The sequence below is a fragment of the Dryobates pubescens genome, chromosome 22, assembly GCF_014839835.1.
Source record: "Dryobates pubescens isolate bDryPub1 chromosome 22, bDryPub1.pri, whole genome shotgun sequence".
NCBI lineage: Eukaryota > Metazoa > Chordata > Aves > Piciformes > Picidae > Dryobates > Dryobates pubescens.
The window spans coordinates 2,950,552-2,965,715 of record NC_071633.1 but is presented as its reverse complement, the minus strand read 5'-3'; the positions used below and the strand labels follow the sequence as shown (position 1 = coordinate 2,965,715).

Sequence of the window (15,164 nt, the reverse complement as noted above, 5' to 3'; positions counted from 1 at the left end):
TCTGTTGTGCTAATGCCCACTAGCAGTTGGAGCACACTACACACACTCTTGGAGAACATCTTCTGGTTTGGCTTCAGCTTAAAGGAACTCTGTATGCCAAGAGTACTCCACCATGGAAATCAGATTGGATGCAGCAGGGATGTGTGGAAGATGTGTTTCTAAAGCACACTGCTAAACTGAGCTACAGAGAACAGTAAACTGCTCTCAGATTCACACAGCCAGATGCAGTTTTCCATCCACATCACAGAAGAGAGTTCTAAAAACACACAATATTTTAGGGGTAGTGAAGACTTTAACCCCAGCATGCAGGGGGAAATACAAGAATGAGTGATGAGGAGGCATGAATCAGCAGCTGGCAAGAGATAACAGAGCTGGCAGGAGAAGAGCAGCTGCTGGTATAATGTCAGGTGGTGGATGTGATGGATAAGGAAACAGCTCAGAGATGTGATCAAGCTGGTTGCAGCAGTTAAAAGGCAAAAGAGGTGGCTGTCATCATCAGGAAGATGAATTATTAGGACCTTTCTCAGTCCAAGAGGAGAATTTACATTTTGCTACCTCGCAGCAAGGAAGCAAATCCATGTGGGCTTCTTCCTGACAAATTCTAACACTTCCATTTGCAGGTAAACTGCTGGATACATACAAATTTGCTGCATTACAGAAAATGGATGATCCATCAGAGATCTGCCTGTCTGAGGAGATAGCAGTCTCCACCACTCCTCACAACAAATATGTAAGAAAGATCTTCTTGGCCTTTCTGCAGCTTGGTGCTTGACAGAGGTGGAGGAGAGAGAGAGAAATCAGCTGTGGAGAGGCAGTGGTTTCAAAGACTTCCATCCAAATGGATAAATCAACATTTGTACAGCATGATAGGAGAGAGCCCTAGGCTGAGAGCTCTGGGGCTTTTTAGACTGGAGAGGAGAAGTCTGAGAGGGGATTTCATAAATGTCTATAAATATCTGAGGGTTGGGGGTCAAGAGGGAGGGGACAGGGACAGGCTCTGCTCAGTTGCACCCTGGGACAGGACAAGGGGTAATGGATGTAAACTCCAGCACAGGAGGTTGCACCTCAACATGAGGAGGAACTTCTGCACTGTGAGGGTCACAGAGCCCTGGAGCAGACTGCTCAGAGGGGTTATGGAGTCTCCTGCTCTGGAGACTGTCCAGACCCATCTGGATGTGTTCCTGTGTGACCTGAGGTAGATTCTATGGTCCTGCTCTGGCAGGGGGTTGGACTCCATGGTCTCCATCAGTCCCTTCCAACCCCTGACATCCTGTGGGCCTGGGAGCAAAGGAGTTCTTTCCATTAAAGTACATTTGGAAAGAGATTCATAGGTATTTCGGAGGGGTTTATTATCTCAGTGTAATTCTATCTCTCATATCAACTTACCAGCTCATAGCTGTCTGAAATTCCATGCAAGCCATCAGATGGGAAACCAGTGAAGCTGTGAAGAGCTTTACTGACCCACTGAAGGCCTGACCCTATAAGCTGTCCAGACCTGAGGGCATACAATGGTGCTTTAAAGGTGCTGCCAGATAGCAGCCTCCATAACAGGGCCAACCTCCTGGGCTTTGACTGTCTCCTGGGTGGATTTTCCAAGCTGAGGAGATGGAAACCCCACAGTTTCTCCCAGCAATGTGTTCTTTTTTTCTGCTTAGGAGGTCATAAGGTCACCATATACCTGATGGCAAGTGCCCATTTCACTTCACATGAAATGCCCATGCTCTTTGGCTGCTGCTTTTACTACCTCACAAGGATATGGTCTGGCTTTGCAATTCCCATGTACTTATTTGCATAGAGTACCTAAGTTACTAGTAATTAAAGACTGCTTAACAAGTTTTTAACAGAAAGAGGAGGTTTTTCCTTTTCTTCCCTTAACAATTTCATCTCCTTTGTCTAGCAAGCTAAGAATCTCTTAGTCTGAGCACAGAAGCCATTCCTCTCCCTAAAGTCTAGCTTTCATACTACAGAGGAAGAACCAGCTAGAACCTTTCTGGGATTGTGCTTTTTCCAGACCAGGAAAACAGAGGAACATTCTTTTGTAGCATCTCTTGAGCAGGAAGAGCAAAAGTAAAGAGCAGGAGGTTCTGTGGGCCCTGTGAGGAAGACATTTTTCTGGAGAGGATTTTATTCACATAACAAAATTACTTTGTTCTGGTGGAAAGCTTCTGTTGGCTGGGAGGTTCAATTGTTTGATATTGTCTCCACTTATACTGCAGTGGGCACCATGACAACCCAACCAAATGGTTGCTCACAGGGGAATGAATGTTGCTATCCTCACATCAGGGATGTTTGTCCTGGAACTGAATCTCCAGAATCACAGGCTCACAGGATGTTAGGGGTTGGGAGGGACCTCTGGAGGTCTTAGAGTCCATCCCCCCTGCCAGAGCAGGACCACAGAATCCAGCACAGGTCACACAGGAACACATCCAGACAGGCCTTGAAAGTCTCCAGAGAAGGAGACTCCACCACCTCTCTGGGCAGTCTGCTCCAGTGCTCTGTGACAATAAAGAAGTTCTTCTTCAAGTTGGGGTGGAACCTCCTGTCCTGTAGTTTCCATCCAGGGCCTCTTGTGCTATCCCAGGGCACAAGTGAGCAGAGGCTGTCCTTGTCCCCTCCCTCTTTGACATTGATCAGATCCCCTCTCAGTCTTCTCCTCTCCAGACATTGGAATGTGCTGCCCAGGGAGGTGGTGGAGTCCCCATCCCTGGTGGTGTTCAAGAGGGGATTGGATGTGGCACTTGGTGCCATGGTCTAGTCATGAGGTCTGTGGTGACAGGTTGGACTCGAAGATCTTTGAGGTCTCTTCCAACCTTGGTGGTGCTGTGATACTGTGACTAAACAGCCCCAGAAGGTGACATACTCTCCACCTGTACTGTTCTCACCCATTCTTAGGGGAGTTTTGGCACTGAAAGAACAGCTGAACTTTCAGCTCAACAAGAAATGGAACTAGTTCAACATATTAAGATCCTTCTGCTCCACAATGGGTTTACATTCCCTTCTAGGTGAGAAACTCTCCTGCATTTTAGGTCAAATGCATATAATGTACTGTAGGGGAAGGAAAGAACAACAGCAAACCAGGAAGAAACTCAAAACTAGCAGAGATTTTGGGAGCCAGACTCTTGTCGGTGGTGACCGGTGACAGGGCAGGGTCCAGTGGGAATAAACTGCAGCCCAGGAGGTCCCATCTGAACAGGAACAGAAAATTCTTTGATGTGAGGATGGTGGATAGAATCATAGAATCAAGAAGGTTGGAAGAGACCTCAAAGATCATCCAGTCCAACCCGTCACCCAAGACCAGAATGGGTTGGGTTGGATGGGACCTTCAAGATCATCCAGTTCCAACCTCACTGCCATGGGCAGGGACACACTTCACCAGCCCAGGTTGCTGAAGGCCTCATCCTGCCTGACCTTGAGCACCTCCAGGCAGGGGGCAGCCACAGCCTCCCTGGGCAGCCTGTGTCAGTGTCTGCCCACCCTCACTGGCAACAATTTCTCTCTCACAACTCGGGACACAAAAAGCCACAGCCTGGGGCTCCAAAAGCCACACTTGAATGCTCACTACGAGGAGTGGAAATGTTTTATCACCAGAGACATTAAACCAAACCTCTCTGAGAGGCCCCAGGAACACCAGCACCACCTCACCACTCAGCACTTGTGCCCAGGGCACGGCAGGGAGCGGTCAGGAGCAGCCCGAGAGGAGGCAGCAGCAGCTCACCCGACGGTGCCCATGTCCTCGGCGTATCGCTGCAGCTCCTCCCGCGCTCGCTGCTCCTGCAGCTCCCTCTGCCGCTCCTCGATCTTCTTCCGCTCGGCCTCATGCTTCTGCTCGGCCTTCCACACCTTCTGCACATTGCTCAGGGTCTGGGGGTGCCATCTCTTCTTCAGTATCACAGTATCACCAATGTTGGAAGAGACCTCAAGGATCATCCAGTCCAAGCTGTCTCCACAGACCTCATGACCAGACCATGGCACCAAGTGCCACATCCAATCCCCTCTTGAACACCTCCAGGGATGGGGACTCCACCACCTCCCTGGGCAGCACATTCCAATGACAAACAACTCTCTCAGTGAAGAACTTTCTCCTCACTGCGCGCCTAAACTTCCCCTGGCACAGCTTGAGACTGTGTCCTCTTGTTCTGGTGCTGGCTGCCTGGGAAAAGAGACCAACCCCTTCCCAGCTACAACCACCTTTCAGGTAGTTGTAGAGGGCAATGAGGTCTCCCCTGAGCCTCCTCTTCTGCAGGCTAAGCAACCCCAGCTCCCTCAGCCTCTCCTCACAGGGCTGTGCTCAAGGCCTCTCCCCAGCCTCGTTGCCCTTCTCTGGACACCTTCAAGTCTCTCAATGTCCTTCTTCAGGTTCAGGTTGCCTCCACCCATGGCGACGGTCGGCGCCATGATGATGAGCAGGCTGCACAGAAAGATTGTGGAGTCTCCTTCTCTGGAGAGCTTCCAACCCCTCCTGGCCATTGTGCTCCTGGGCAAGCTGCTGGGGGTGCCCTGCTTTAGCAGGAGGGTTGGACTGGATGAGCTCCAGAGGTCCCTCCCAACCCCCACCATGCTGGGATTCCAATGCTGTTTTGGCTTCCTATGTGGGGAAAACACTGCTAGGAACAATTCTCTTTCTCTTTCCATCTAGGCCATGATCTGCTCTCAGCTACTGAACTTGGTGTCACCGACTTGCACCGTGCCAAAGGACGGGTTTGTTGTCCGCTGCCAGCTGGACATGCAGGACTGCAGTGAGCCAGGGCAAAACAACTGCACCTGCTCCACCCTCTCAGAGTATTCAAGGCAGTGTGCCATGTCCCACCAAACAGTGTACAACTGGAGGACTGAAAACCTCTGCTGTAAGTTCCAGTGACCATACTTAACCTTGCTACATCTTACACAGACTGAGAATGGTAATCCAGTGGTATTTAAATCAACTGATAGAAAAGTCTCTACTCTCTGACATCAAAGACCATTTCTGCAGAGCAGTAAAGCATTGAGGAGAGTGTGGAAACCTCAAAGAGAAGAAGGAAGCAGGAAACACAGCTCCCATGTCTAAATCAAATCACAGAATGATTTGGCTTGGACAGGACCCTCTGCAATCTTCAAATAAAGCAGGTTGCTCAGAGCCCCAGACAACCCCACCTGCAACAGTTCCAGGGTTGAGGCATCTAACCCCTCTCTGGGCAGTCTGGGACAGGGTTTCACCACCATCAGTGTCAAAAAATTCTTCTATCTGGTCTGAATCTCCCTCTTTAAGTTTACAGCCATCACTTCTTGCCCTGTTATCATCAGGCCCTGCTCATAACACTGTCTCCATATTTACTTTAAATACTGAAAAACCACCCAAAGATGGCTTTAAGTTTGCAGCCATCACTTCTTGCCCTGTTATCATCAGGCCCTGCTCATAACACTGTCTTCATCTTTGCTTTAAATACTGAAAAACCACCCAAAGATGGCTTTAAGTTTGCAGCCATCACTTCTTGCCCTGTATCAACAGGCCCTGCTCATAACACTGTCTCCATCTTTGCTTTAAATACTGAAAAGCCACCAAAAGGTCTCCCTGGAGCCTTCTGTTCTCCAGGCTAAACAACCCCAACTCTCTCAGCCTGTCCTCAGAGATTCCAGCCCTTGGATCATTTTTATGGCCTCCTCTGGAGCTGCTCCAATAGGTGCAGGTCCTTCCTGTGACCATAAAAGAGAGGAGCATCCACCAAGTGAAATCTGTTGATTTTCTCAGACTTCCAACAGAAGACTTTTTTTTCTCTTAACATAGTTTTTTCCTTATTGTACTTAGCAAATTAGTCAATGAAGGGGGGGGGGGGGGGGTGGGGGAGAATTCTAAATGGCCTCTGAAGTCTTTGATCCCTTTTGCTAAAAGTTGAATCAGCTAAGCAACCCCAGCTCCCTCAGTCTCTCCTCACAGGGCTGTGCTCCAGACCCCTCCCCAGCTTTCTTGCCCTTCCCTGGACACCTTCCAGCATCTCAACATCTTTCCTAACCTGAGGAGCCCAGAACTGGACAAAGGACTCACAGTGTGGGCTAACCAGTGCTGAGTACAGAGCAGAATGACTTCCCTGCTCCTGCTGGCCACACTGTTCCTGATGCAGGCCAGGATGCCATTGGTCTTCTTGGCCCCCTGGGCACACTGCTGGCTCCTGTTCAGCTGCTGTCAACCAGTGTCCCCAGGTCCCTTTCTGCCTGGCTGCTCTCCAGCCCCTCTGACCCCAGCCTGTAGCACTGCCTGGGGTGGTTGGGGCCAATGTGGGCCCTGGCACTTAGATGTGTTCAATCTCCTGCCCTTGGAGTTTCTAATAGAGAGGACATCAAAAATGAATCAAAGCCAGAGGGAATGGAGTGCTAATGGTGAATACTCAGCTGATGAACTGAGTGCTGAGGCAAGGTAAGGGAATGTTAGTGCCAGAAATCACAAGGTCTTCTCCACCCCAGGTGGCAGATGAGAAATTCTTTTGTGTGTACACTTCAGGAGCCTTAACATTTTCCCTGCTTGTTGTTGCAGCTGTGGGAACGTGTTCTGCCAACCAGATCTATGAGGAATGTGGTTCTCCATGCATTAAAACCTGTTCCAACCCCGAGTACAGCTGTTCCAGTCACTGTACCTATGGCTGCTTTTGTCCAGAAGGTAACAGTTCTGTATCCATCATATTCTAAATGGCCCATACAAATGGGTTTTGGCATGTATCCAGTCAAGTGGAATAGGTTTCTTAATAATGACCTAGCAGTGCATTGCAGGGCATTGTGCTGCTAGAACTCTGCCTATGTTTGACTCATACCCAGGGCTAAACTCCAGCACCCAGTGACCCCTGATCAGGAAAAGGAGAGGAGCACCATGAGATGAAAATGGATTTTATGAGGCAGCCAAACTAATGCCAACACCAACAGAAAGCAAACAAAGTTATACTCAGCCCAGCAGAGGTACAGCAGTGCATGGGAACACAAAGAGAAGCAGGGCAGCAAAAAGCCCAGAAAAAGGCAAACACCCAAACAAAACCCCCACCATCCTCAAGAAACCTCCCTCTTCATACTGAGCCTGGTGTTCATAGTCTGCAATCACCTGTAGCCAGCTCAGGTCTGCTGTCCTGGCTGACTCCAAGCTGCTAACAGTCTGCAGTCATCTGCTGCTGAAGCTGGTGAAGGGTCTTGTGAGGAGTGGCTGAGGGAACTGGGGTTGTTTAGCCTGGAGAAAAGGAAGCTGTGGGGAGAACTTCTGTCTCTCTGCTACTCCCTGAAAGGAGGCTGGAGCCAGGTGAGGGTTGATCTCCCTAGTAACAAGTGACAGAATGAGAGGAAATAGCCTCTAACTCCACTAGAGGAGGTTTAGGTTGGACAAACTTCTTCACTGAAGTTCTCAAACACCGAAACAGACTTTCCAGGGAGGTGATTGAATGCCCATCCCTGGAGATGTTTGAAAGATGCACAGATGTGGTGCTGAGGGCCATGGTTTAGCACCAGCCTTGGCAGAGTTAGAGAATGGTTTGATTTGTTCTTCTTAAATGTTTTTCTCCAACAAAAATGGCTCTATCATTCCATGATTCTCAAGCTCATTTTGGAAGGTATCTGATGTATAATATCTTTAGTGCTAAGGAAGGACATGGAGAAGTATTTATGTTGCTTACCTTCTCTGGCAGGAACCATTCTTGATGACATCTCAAAGAACAGAACTTGTGTTCACATTGAGCAGTGTCCATGTTCACTGAATGGCAAAATATATGCTCCTGGAGAGACCATGAAAGCAGCATGTAGGACCTGGTGAGTAGCAGCAGGCACTTTCATCAGAGGGTGGGAGGTCTCCTCACCAAGAGATGGGGAAATGCAGCCCAGCTTCTAAGAGGGCAGCTGCAAATGTGTCACACCATCTCTGAGGCCACCTTCCCTGAGTGCCACAAAGCACAGATGTGCAACTGGAGATGCAGGTGTCTCATTTCCTGGGTAATCTGAACAGATAGGAATGCTCCTGCAGGCCACTTAAAGCAGCAACGTTTTTATCTCACAGAATCACAGAATATCTTGGGTTGGAAGGGACTTTCAAGATCATCCAGTCCAGCCTTCAACACAGCACTGCCAAGTCACCACTAAACCATGTCCCTAAGTGCCAGGTCCACACATTTAAATACTTCCAGGGATGGTGACTCCACCACTGCCCTGGACAGACTATTCCAACATCTGAAAACCCTTTCAGTGAAGAAATATTTCCTAACATCCAGCCTGAGCCTCCTCTGCTGCAATTTGTATCCATGTGCTCTAGTCCTGTCACTTGCCACCAGGAAGAAGAGGCTTGTCCCCTTCTCACTCCATCCTCCCTTCAGGTAGTTGTAGAAGGCAAGAAGGTCTCCCTTCAGCCTCCTTATCCCCAGGCCCTTCAGCCCTTTCTTGTAGCCCAGGTGCTCCAGGCCCTTCTCCAGCCTTGCTGCCCTTCTCTGGACGTGCTCCTGCTCTTCAGTGTCTTTGCTGTAGTGAAGGGCCCAGAACTGAACACACCATTCAAGGTATGACCTCACCAGTGCCAAGTACAGGGGCATGATGCCCTCCCTGTTCCTGCTGGCCACAGTGTTTCTAATACAAGCCAGGATGCCATTGGCCTTCTTGGCCACCTGGGCACTGCTGACTCATGTTCAGTCAACTGCCAACGATACCCCCAAGTCCCTTTCGAAGTTGCAGCTTTCCAAACACACATAGAAACATAGAATTGTCAGGGTTGGAAGGGACCTCAAGGATCAGCCAGGTCCAACCCCCCTGCCATGGGCAGGGACACCTCACACCACAGCAGGTTGCTCACAGCCACCTCCAGCCTGGCTGCAAACACCTCCAGGCAGGAGGCTTCCACCACCTCCCTGGGCAACTTGTGCCAGTCTCTCATCACCCTGCTGGGGAAGAACTTCCTAATATCCAATCTGAATCTCCCCTCCTCTAGCTTGGATCTATCCCCTGCAGTCCTATCACTCCCTGACACCCTAAAAAGTCCCTCCTCAGCTTTCTTGTAGGCACCCTTAAGATACTGGAAGGTCACAATTAGGTCTCCTTGAAGCCTTCTCCTCTCCAGACTGCATGACCCCAACTCTCTCAGTCTGTCCTCATAGCAGAGCAGCTCCAGCCCTCTACTCATTCTCATGGCCTTTCTCTGGACACACTCCAGCATGTCCAGATCCTTCCTATAATAGGGGCTCCAGAACTGGATGCAGAACTGGACATCCCCAAGACTGTAGCTTACCACGGGGTTGTTACAACCCGAGTGCAGGACCTGCCACTTGACCGTGTTGAACCTTGTCTCATCAATCTAACCTGCCCAGGTCCTGCTGAATGAACCTTGCCTACCCTCTAGCAGATCAACACAGCCACCCAGTTTGGTGTCACCTGCAAGCTTACTGAGGGTGCCTTGCTCCCCTCACCCAGTAGTGAACCCTGGGGGACACTGCTTGTGAGCAGCCATCAGCCAGATGTGGAGGTCAAATCAGTACAAACCACCTCTCTTGTGTTTTCAATTTCTTCCTGGCAATTTCTGATCACTGCTGAAAACTGAACTTCTGGTTTGCAACAGGAAATCATTACAATATTTTTTAAATGTGGAAAGTTTCTCTCCCCCCCTCAGAAGTGGAATCAGGTTTGGGTTTTTTCTGGTGTTGCTTCCCTTGCTATCATGATGCCAATAAATAGAATAAAGGATAAATTATGAAACTGGATCCTGTGATGGGTTATGCCCATACTGAAAGCAGAGAGGGAGGACCTGTGAGGGAATTGCCCTCCCTGGGGGGGTGTTTTCCCCCTGGGAAACTGAGTCAATCTGTTCCACTCCCCCTCCCTGTCCAGCAAGCCTGTAAAAAGGAGGACACTGCAGCCATTAGCTCTCTTGGCCCCTGCCTTTGCCTGGATGAGGACTGCTGCTGGCTCCCTGCTTCTCTGCCATGTGGTCAGGCCTGATCCTTCTCCCTGCTACATCCATGCCTCTTCAAAGAGACTGGTTTTGTATTCTTATTTTTTCCTCATCCATCCTTGTTCCTTACCCTTGTGAACCCTTCCTGTTACTGTTTTTTATATATATGCATATACACACACACACACACACATATATATATACACACATGTATATATATATATATTATTTAAAGAAAATTTTTTACCTCTCTACTTCCAGACCAACTCCAAACTATTTCTTGGTGGATTTGCTCCTTCCCTTTTTTCTCTCTCTATTGGGAAATGGGGCAGAGGGAAACAGGGGAAGGTTTCTCAGCCTTGCCCCCATCTGAGCCCCCTTAGATCCCAGTTAAGGCTCAAACCACCACAGATCCTCAGAACTGTGTCAGTGAACTTTGTCTTTCACGACTTACCTGTTGATGAAAGTTTACTAACAATCTATAGGAGAGTCCAGCAACTTACAATGGAGATGAACAACTTCAACTGATAGATGCAGAGAAAAGGCGAACATAGAAAGGGGAAAAGTGGTAGAAATGATATATGTATCACTAAGTTTTTAGCCCATTAATAGATGTCACACCAGTGGAAATGCAAGTTCAGGATGTGCAGATATGTCACACTGTGTTTACTAACCCATTTTGCACCTTGAGCAGCTACAGCAAAACCTCCAGACAGGAGGATCCAATCCTCTGCTGGTGAATGGTGACCTAGTATGAGAATAACCTCAGACCAAACATCTTGTTTTCCTCAGCACGTGTCTGATGGGTCAGTGGAACTGCAAAGAGCTGCCCTGCCCTGGAAGGTGTTCGCTGGAAGGAGGCTCCTTTGTGACCACATTTGATTCTAGACCATACAGGTTCCATGGGGTTTGCACTTATGTCCTTATGAAGGTAATTCCTGCAGTCCAGAAACACACAATCTTGATTAGAAAGAGAATCACAGGATCATTTAGGCTGAAAAGGACCCCTAAGGTCATCAAGTCCAACTATTAACCCAACGCTACCAAGTCTGCTGCTAAACTGTGTCCCTCAGCACCACACCTACAAGTCTTTGAGATGCCTCCAGGGATGGGGACTCTACCACTGCTCTGGGATACCTGTTCCAGGGCTCATCAACCCCTTTAGCAAGGGAATTTTCCCTGATATCCAACCTAAACCTCCCTTGGTCCAAGTTGAGGACACTTACTCTCATGCTATCACTTGCTACTTGGAGGAACACACCAACACCCACCTCACTACAACCTACTTTAAGGTAGTTGTAGAGAGTGGGAAGGTCTCCCCAATATATTTCAGTCTGGTTTTGTTTTCCACTTGGAATGCACACTCTTCCTACAACACAGATTTATTCTGCACTTTGTTGTTATTCTGACACAGACTTCCCTCTCCTGTTTTCCTCCAGAGCTCCAGCCTGCCACACAATGGAACCCTAATGGCTGTGTATGAAAAGTCTGGCTACTCTCATTCTGAGACATCACTCAGTGCTATCATCTACCTGTCTTCAAAGGTCAGTGCTCCCTTCACAGGGTCTCTCCAGCCTGTCAGTAACCAGTACTGAAAGTCATTGCCAGTAGCCTGAACTGAAAAATATAGGGAAGAGATAGGGAAGTCAGGTCATGCATGTACAGTACAGATCCTCTTTGCCACATCAACTGCTGTGTCTGAAGTGAAAAGTGAGATATGGAAAGTGAAATAAACATGAAAAGTAAAGTATGAAAAGTGAAGTATGGAAAGTGAAATGTATATAAAAAGTGAAATAAATATGGAAAGTGAAGTATGAAAAGTGAAGCATGAAAAGTGAAATGTGGAAGGTGAATAACATGGGGGAAAAGCTGGAATCCACCTGTTCCTATCAGATAGGTCATTGACAATTGTAGTGGTTTGAGCCTTAACTGGGAGTAAAGAGCTCAGATGGGGGCAAGGCTGAGAATCTCTCCCCCAGTCCTCCTCCCTCCCAACAGAGAGGGGAAAAAAAGGAAAGGGAAGGAGCAAATCCACCAAGCAATAATTTGGAGTCAGCTTGGAAGTAGAGAGGTAAAGAGTTTTCCTTAAACAGTATATATATGTATATAACAATAACAGGTAAGGTTCACAAGGGCAAGGAACAAGGATGGATGGGAGGGGGGGAAAAAAACCAAGAATACAAAACCAGTCTCTCTCTGAAGAGGTGCAGAGGCAGCAGGGAGAAGGATCACGTGGCAGAGGAGCAGGAAAGCAGCTGCAGTAGCTCTCATCCAGGAGAGGCAGGAGGCAAAAGGAGACCTAATGATTGCAATGTCCTCCCTTTTATACCCTAGCTGGGCAGGGAGGGGGGAGTGGAACAGACTCAGTTTCCCAGGGGGAAAATGCCCTGCAGGGAGGGCAAAGCGCTCACAAGCCTTTCACCCTTTGTTTTCAGGATGGGCATTAAGCCACCACAACAATGCAGGTGCCAAGGTTAAAGAGCACACAAATAGCTTCAGTGCAGCTTATCTCTTCTGAGCCATGTCCTTCTCTTACAGGACAAGATTGTGATCTCTCAGAATGAACTCCTCACTGATGATGATGAACTTAAGAAGCTGCCTTACAAATCAGGTACAGAAAAGGGAATAAAGATCACAAGTCCTGATGAGGACAATATAAAATACCTAGATTAAATAATGAATTAATGAGGATTAAATTAAGCAGCTGGTTTACATAACCCAGCATCTTTCCTCTCCCAGTTGCCAACAACAAAGGGTTGTTGGAAGGTTAAAATGTTCGCTGTTGCGGCTGTGCCTCTTGGAGAGTTGTGTGTGGAAGATGATTGGTAGGCAGAATGCATTCAAATCCCAACTTTGCCCTATCCTATGCATCAGAATCCCTGTTTCTAGCTATCCTTGTCCTTGCAGGAGACATCACCGTTTTCAGGCAGTCCTCAATGTACATCCACATGCATACAAGCTTCGGGCTGGAGCTCGTGGTTCAAACGACACCTGTGTTCCAGGCCTACCTGAAAGTAGGATCACAGTACAAAGGCAGGACCCGGGGTAAGAAATCTCATCCCCATGTGAAGGAGAAAAGGCAGGAGTGGAGCTTTGAAACTTTAGCAGTCATAGAATCATAGAATAATTAAGGTTGGAAAAGACCTTTAGGATCATCCAGCCCAGCCATTTACCCAACTACCATGGCCACTAACCCCATATTCTGAAGTGCCACATCTGCAGCTTCTTGAACATCTCCAGTGGAGTCCAGGTGGAGTCACCATCCCTGGAGGTGTTGAAGAGGGGATTGGACGTGGCTCTTGGTGCCATGGTCTAGTCATGAGGTCTGTGGTGACAGGTTGGACTTGATGATCTTTGAGGTCTCTTCCAACCTTGGTGATTCTGTGATTCTGTGTGACTCCACCTTCCTCAGCACAGCACAGAGAGGGACCTGGTGGATCAGGGCCAGAGAAGCCACAGTGGTGATGGGAGGGCTGGAAGCCCTCTGCTATAAGGCCAGGCTGAGAGAGTTGGATTTGTTCAGCCTGGAGAGGAGAAGGTTCCAGGGAGACCTTCTGATGGCTTTTCAGGGCTTCAAGGGCTGAGCATAAAGCTGGGGACAGACTTTTGAGCAAGGCCTGTAGTGATAAGACAAGGGACAATGGCATCAAACTAGAGAAGAGTAGATTTAAATTGGATGTTAGGAACAAGTTCTGCACCAGGAGGCTGCTGGGGTTGCCCAGGCAAGTGGTTGGGGCCCCATCCCTGGAGCTATTCAAGGTGAGGCTGGAGAGGGCTCTGGGCAACTTGAAGTAGTTGAGGATGTCCCTGCTGACTGCAGAGGGGGTTGGACTGGATGATCTCTGGAGGTCCCTTCCAACCCAGACCATTCTATGGTTCTATGATTCATTTGCATCTTTTTCATCCCTTTCTGATGTTATTAGGTTTGTGTGGCAATTACAATGGAGACACTACAGATGACTTCATGACTAGCATGGACATCACTGAAGGGACAGCCTCCCTCTTCGTTGATTCCTGGAGGGCAGGGAATTGCCATCCTGCTCTAGAGAGAGAGATCGACCCCTGTGCTTTGAGTCAGCTGAACAGTAAGTAGATGATCCTGTTGCAACAGATCTTTCCAGCCAGCTTTGGCTGACACTTCCACAAGCCCACACCAGGGGAAGGAGAGAGACTGAGAGAAGCAGAGACTGAAATAACTGAGCATCACAAGTTCTGTCACCAAGACATATCTGATTTCTAGCAGACGTGTCTGCTGAAAGCTCATCAGATCCTACTCTGGCGATATGGGACTGAGAGGATGAAGGAGAGGGTTTTGATGGTTTTGAAACTGCAACATCCAGGGATGTCTCAGACTTGCTCAGCAGTGCTGTGACAACTTCAGGGCTTTGCCTTCTCAAGACCTTTTTTTTTCCTATCAGGCTTAAAAAGAAAATCCCTACTGAGCTGTTTGAACAAAAGCAGTCTGCAAGCTAACAAGCTAAGGAGTTGTCCTTTTGTTCAATCCATCATTGCCAAAAGCTCAGCTAGAGGAGTGTGTCCAGGGCTTTTTTCATTTCTTGTGTCTTTTTTTTTTTTCCTCATTCCATTTCTTTTCCCTAACTTTCTCTGGTTTGTGTCCACGATTTGCTCCCCTTAGAAATATCTGCTGAGACTCATTGCTCCGTCCTCACCAAGAAGGGCACAGCGTTTGAGAAATGCCATGCTGTGGTGAACCCTCTTCCTTTCTACAAGGTAGGAAGTTATGATAGACATTGCACACAGATGGAGTCAATCTGTACAAGGACTGCTCCATCTGGTCCATCTGGACCAGAGTGTTCTCTCATATACAGTATCCCACTCTTTTGGATTGGCAATAGACTGAGGCTGAGGAACAAGTGTGGTCGTGAGAAGGATGTCTCCACCACACTAGAAGTCTGTTTGTTCATAGGCACCAGGCCCAGCCCTATGAATCAGCAGGAGGTTTTGCTCATGCTGCAGCTCTCCACGATGGCAGCTTTAACCATGCCAAGTATTGATTTTCCCACGTGCACATTTGAGCTCATTATATTTGACAGTCTCTACAAAGCAGCTTGAAAATTAAAAGTGAAAAGCAGTGCCTTAAAAAAAGGCATTTGGGGGATACTAAATGTATTTGTGTGATCTTCATCTTTTGCATCAGCTTTAGTTATGCAGTAATATGTACTTCACATGACTTAGCCCTGCAGTTCAGCCTGGTATCAGAGAATTATAGAGCCATTTAGATTAGAGAAGACCTTTGAGCTCATAGAATCCTAGAATGGCTTGGGTTGGA

The 15,164-nt window shown here is 48.2% G+C and overlaps 1 protein-coding gene across 1 annotated transcript in view; it reads left to right on the top strand.

Moving 5' to 3' along the window:
- The window catches only part of MUC6 (mucin 6, oligomeric mucus/gel-forming), a 57,708-nt gene that overhangs the window by 19,599 nt on the left and 22,945 nt on the right, over positions 1-15,164 (top strand). Inside the window, exons 5-14 of the mRNA XM_009906023.2 lie at positions 621-730; positions 4,637-4,844; positions 6,506-6,628; positions 7,635-7,755; positions 10,667-10,805; positions 11,314-11,418; positions 12,413-12,485; positions 12,782-12,919; positions 13,798-13,959; positions 14,511-14,605. Coding sequence (XP_009904325.2) covers positions 621-730; positions 4,637-4,844; positions 6,506-6,628; positions 7,635-7,755; positions 10,667-10,805; positions 11,314-11,418; positions 12,413-12,485; positions 12,782-12,919; positions 13,798-13,959; positions 14,511-14,605 — 1,274 coding nt within the window. The remainder of the gene's footprint in view (positions 1-620; positions 731-4,636; positions 4,845-6,505; positions 6,629-7,634; positions 7,756-10,666; positions 10,806-11,313; positions 11,419-12,412; positions 12,486-12,781; positions 12,920-13,797; positions 13,960-14,510; positions 14,606-15,164) is intronic.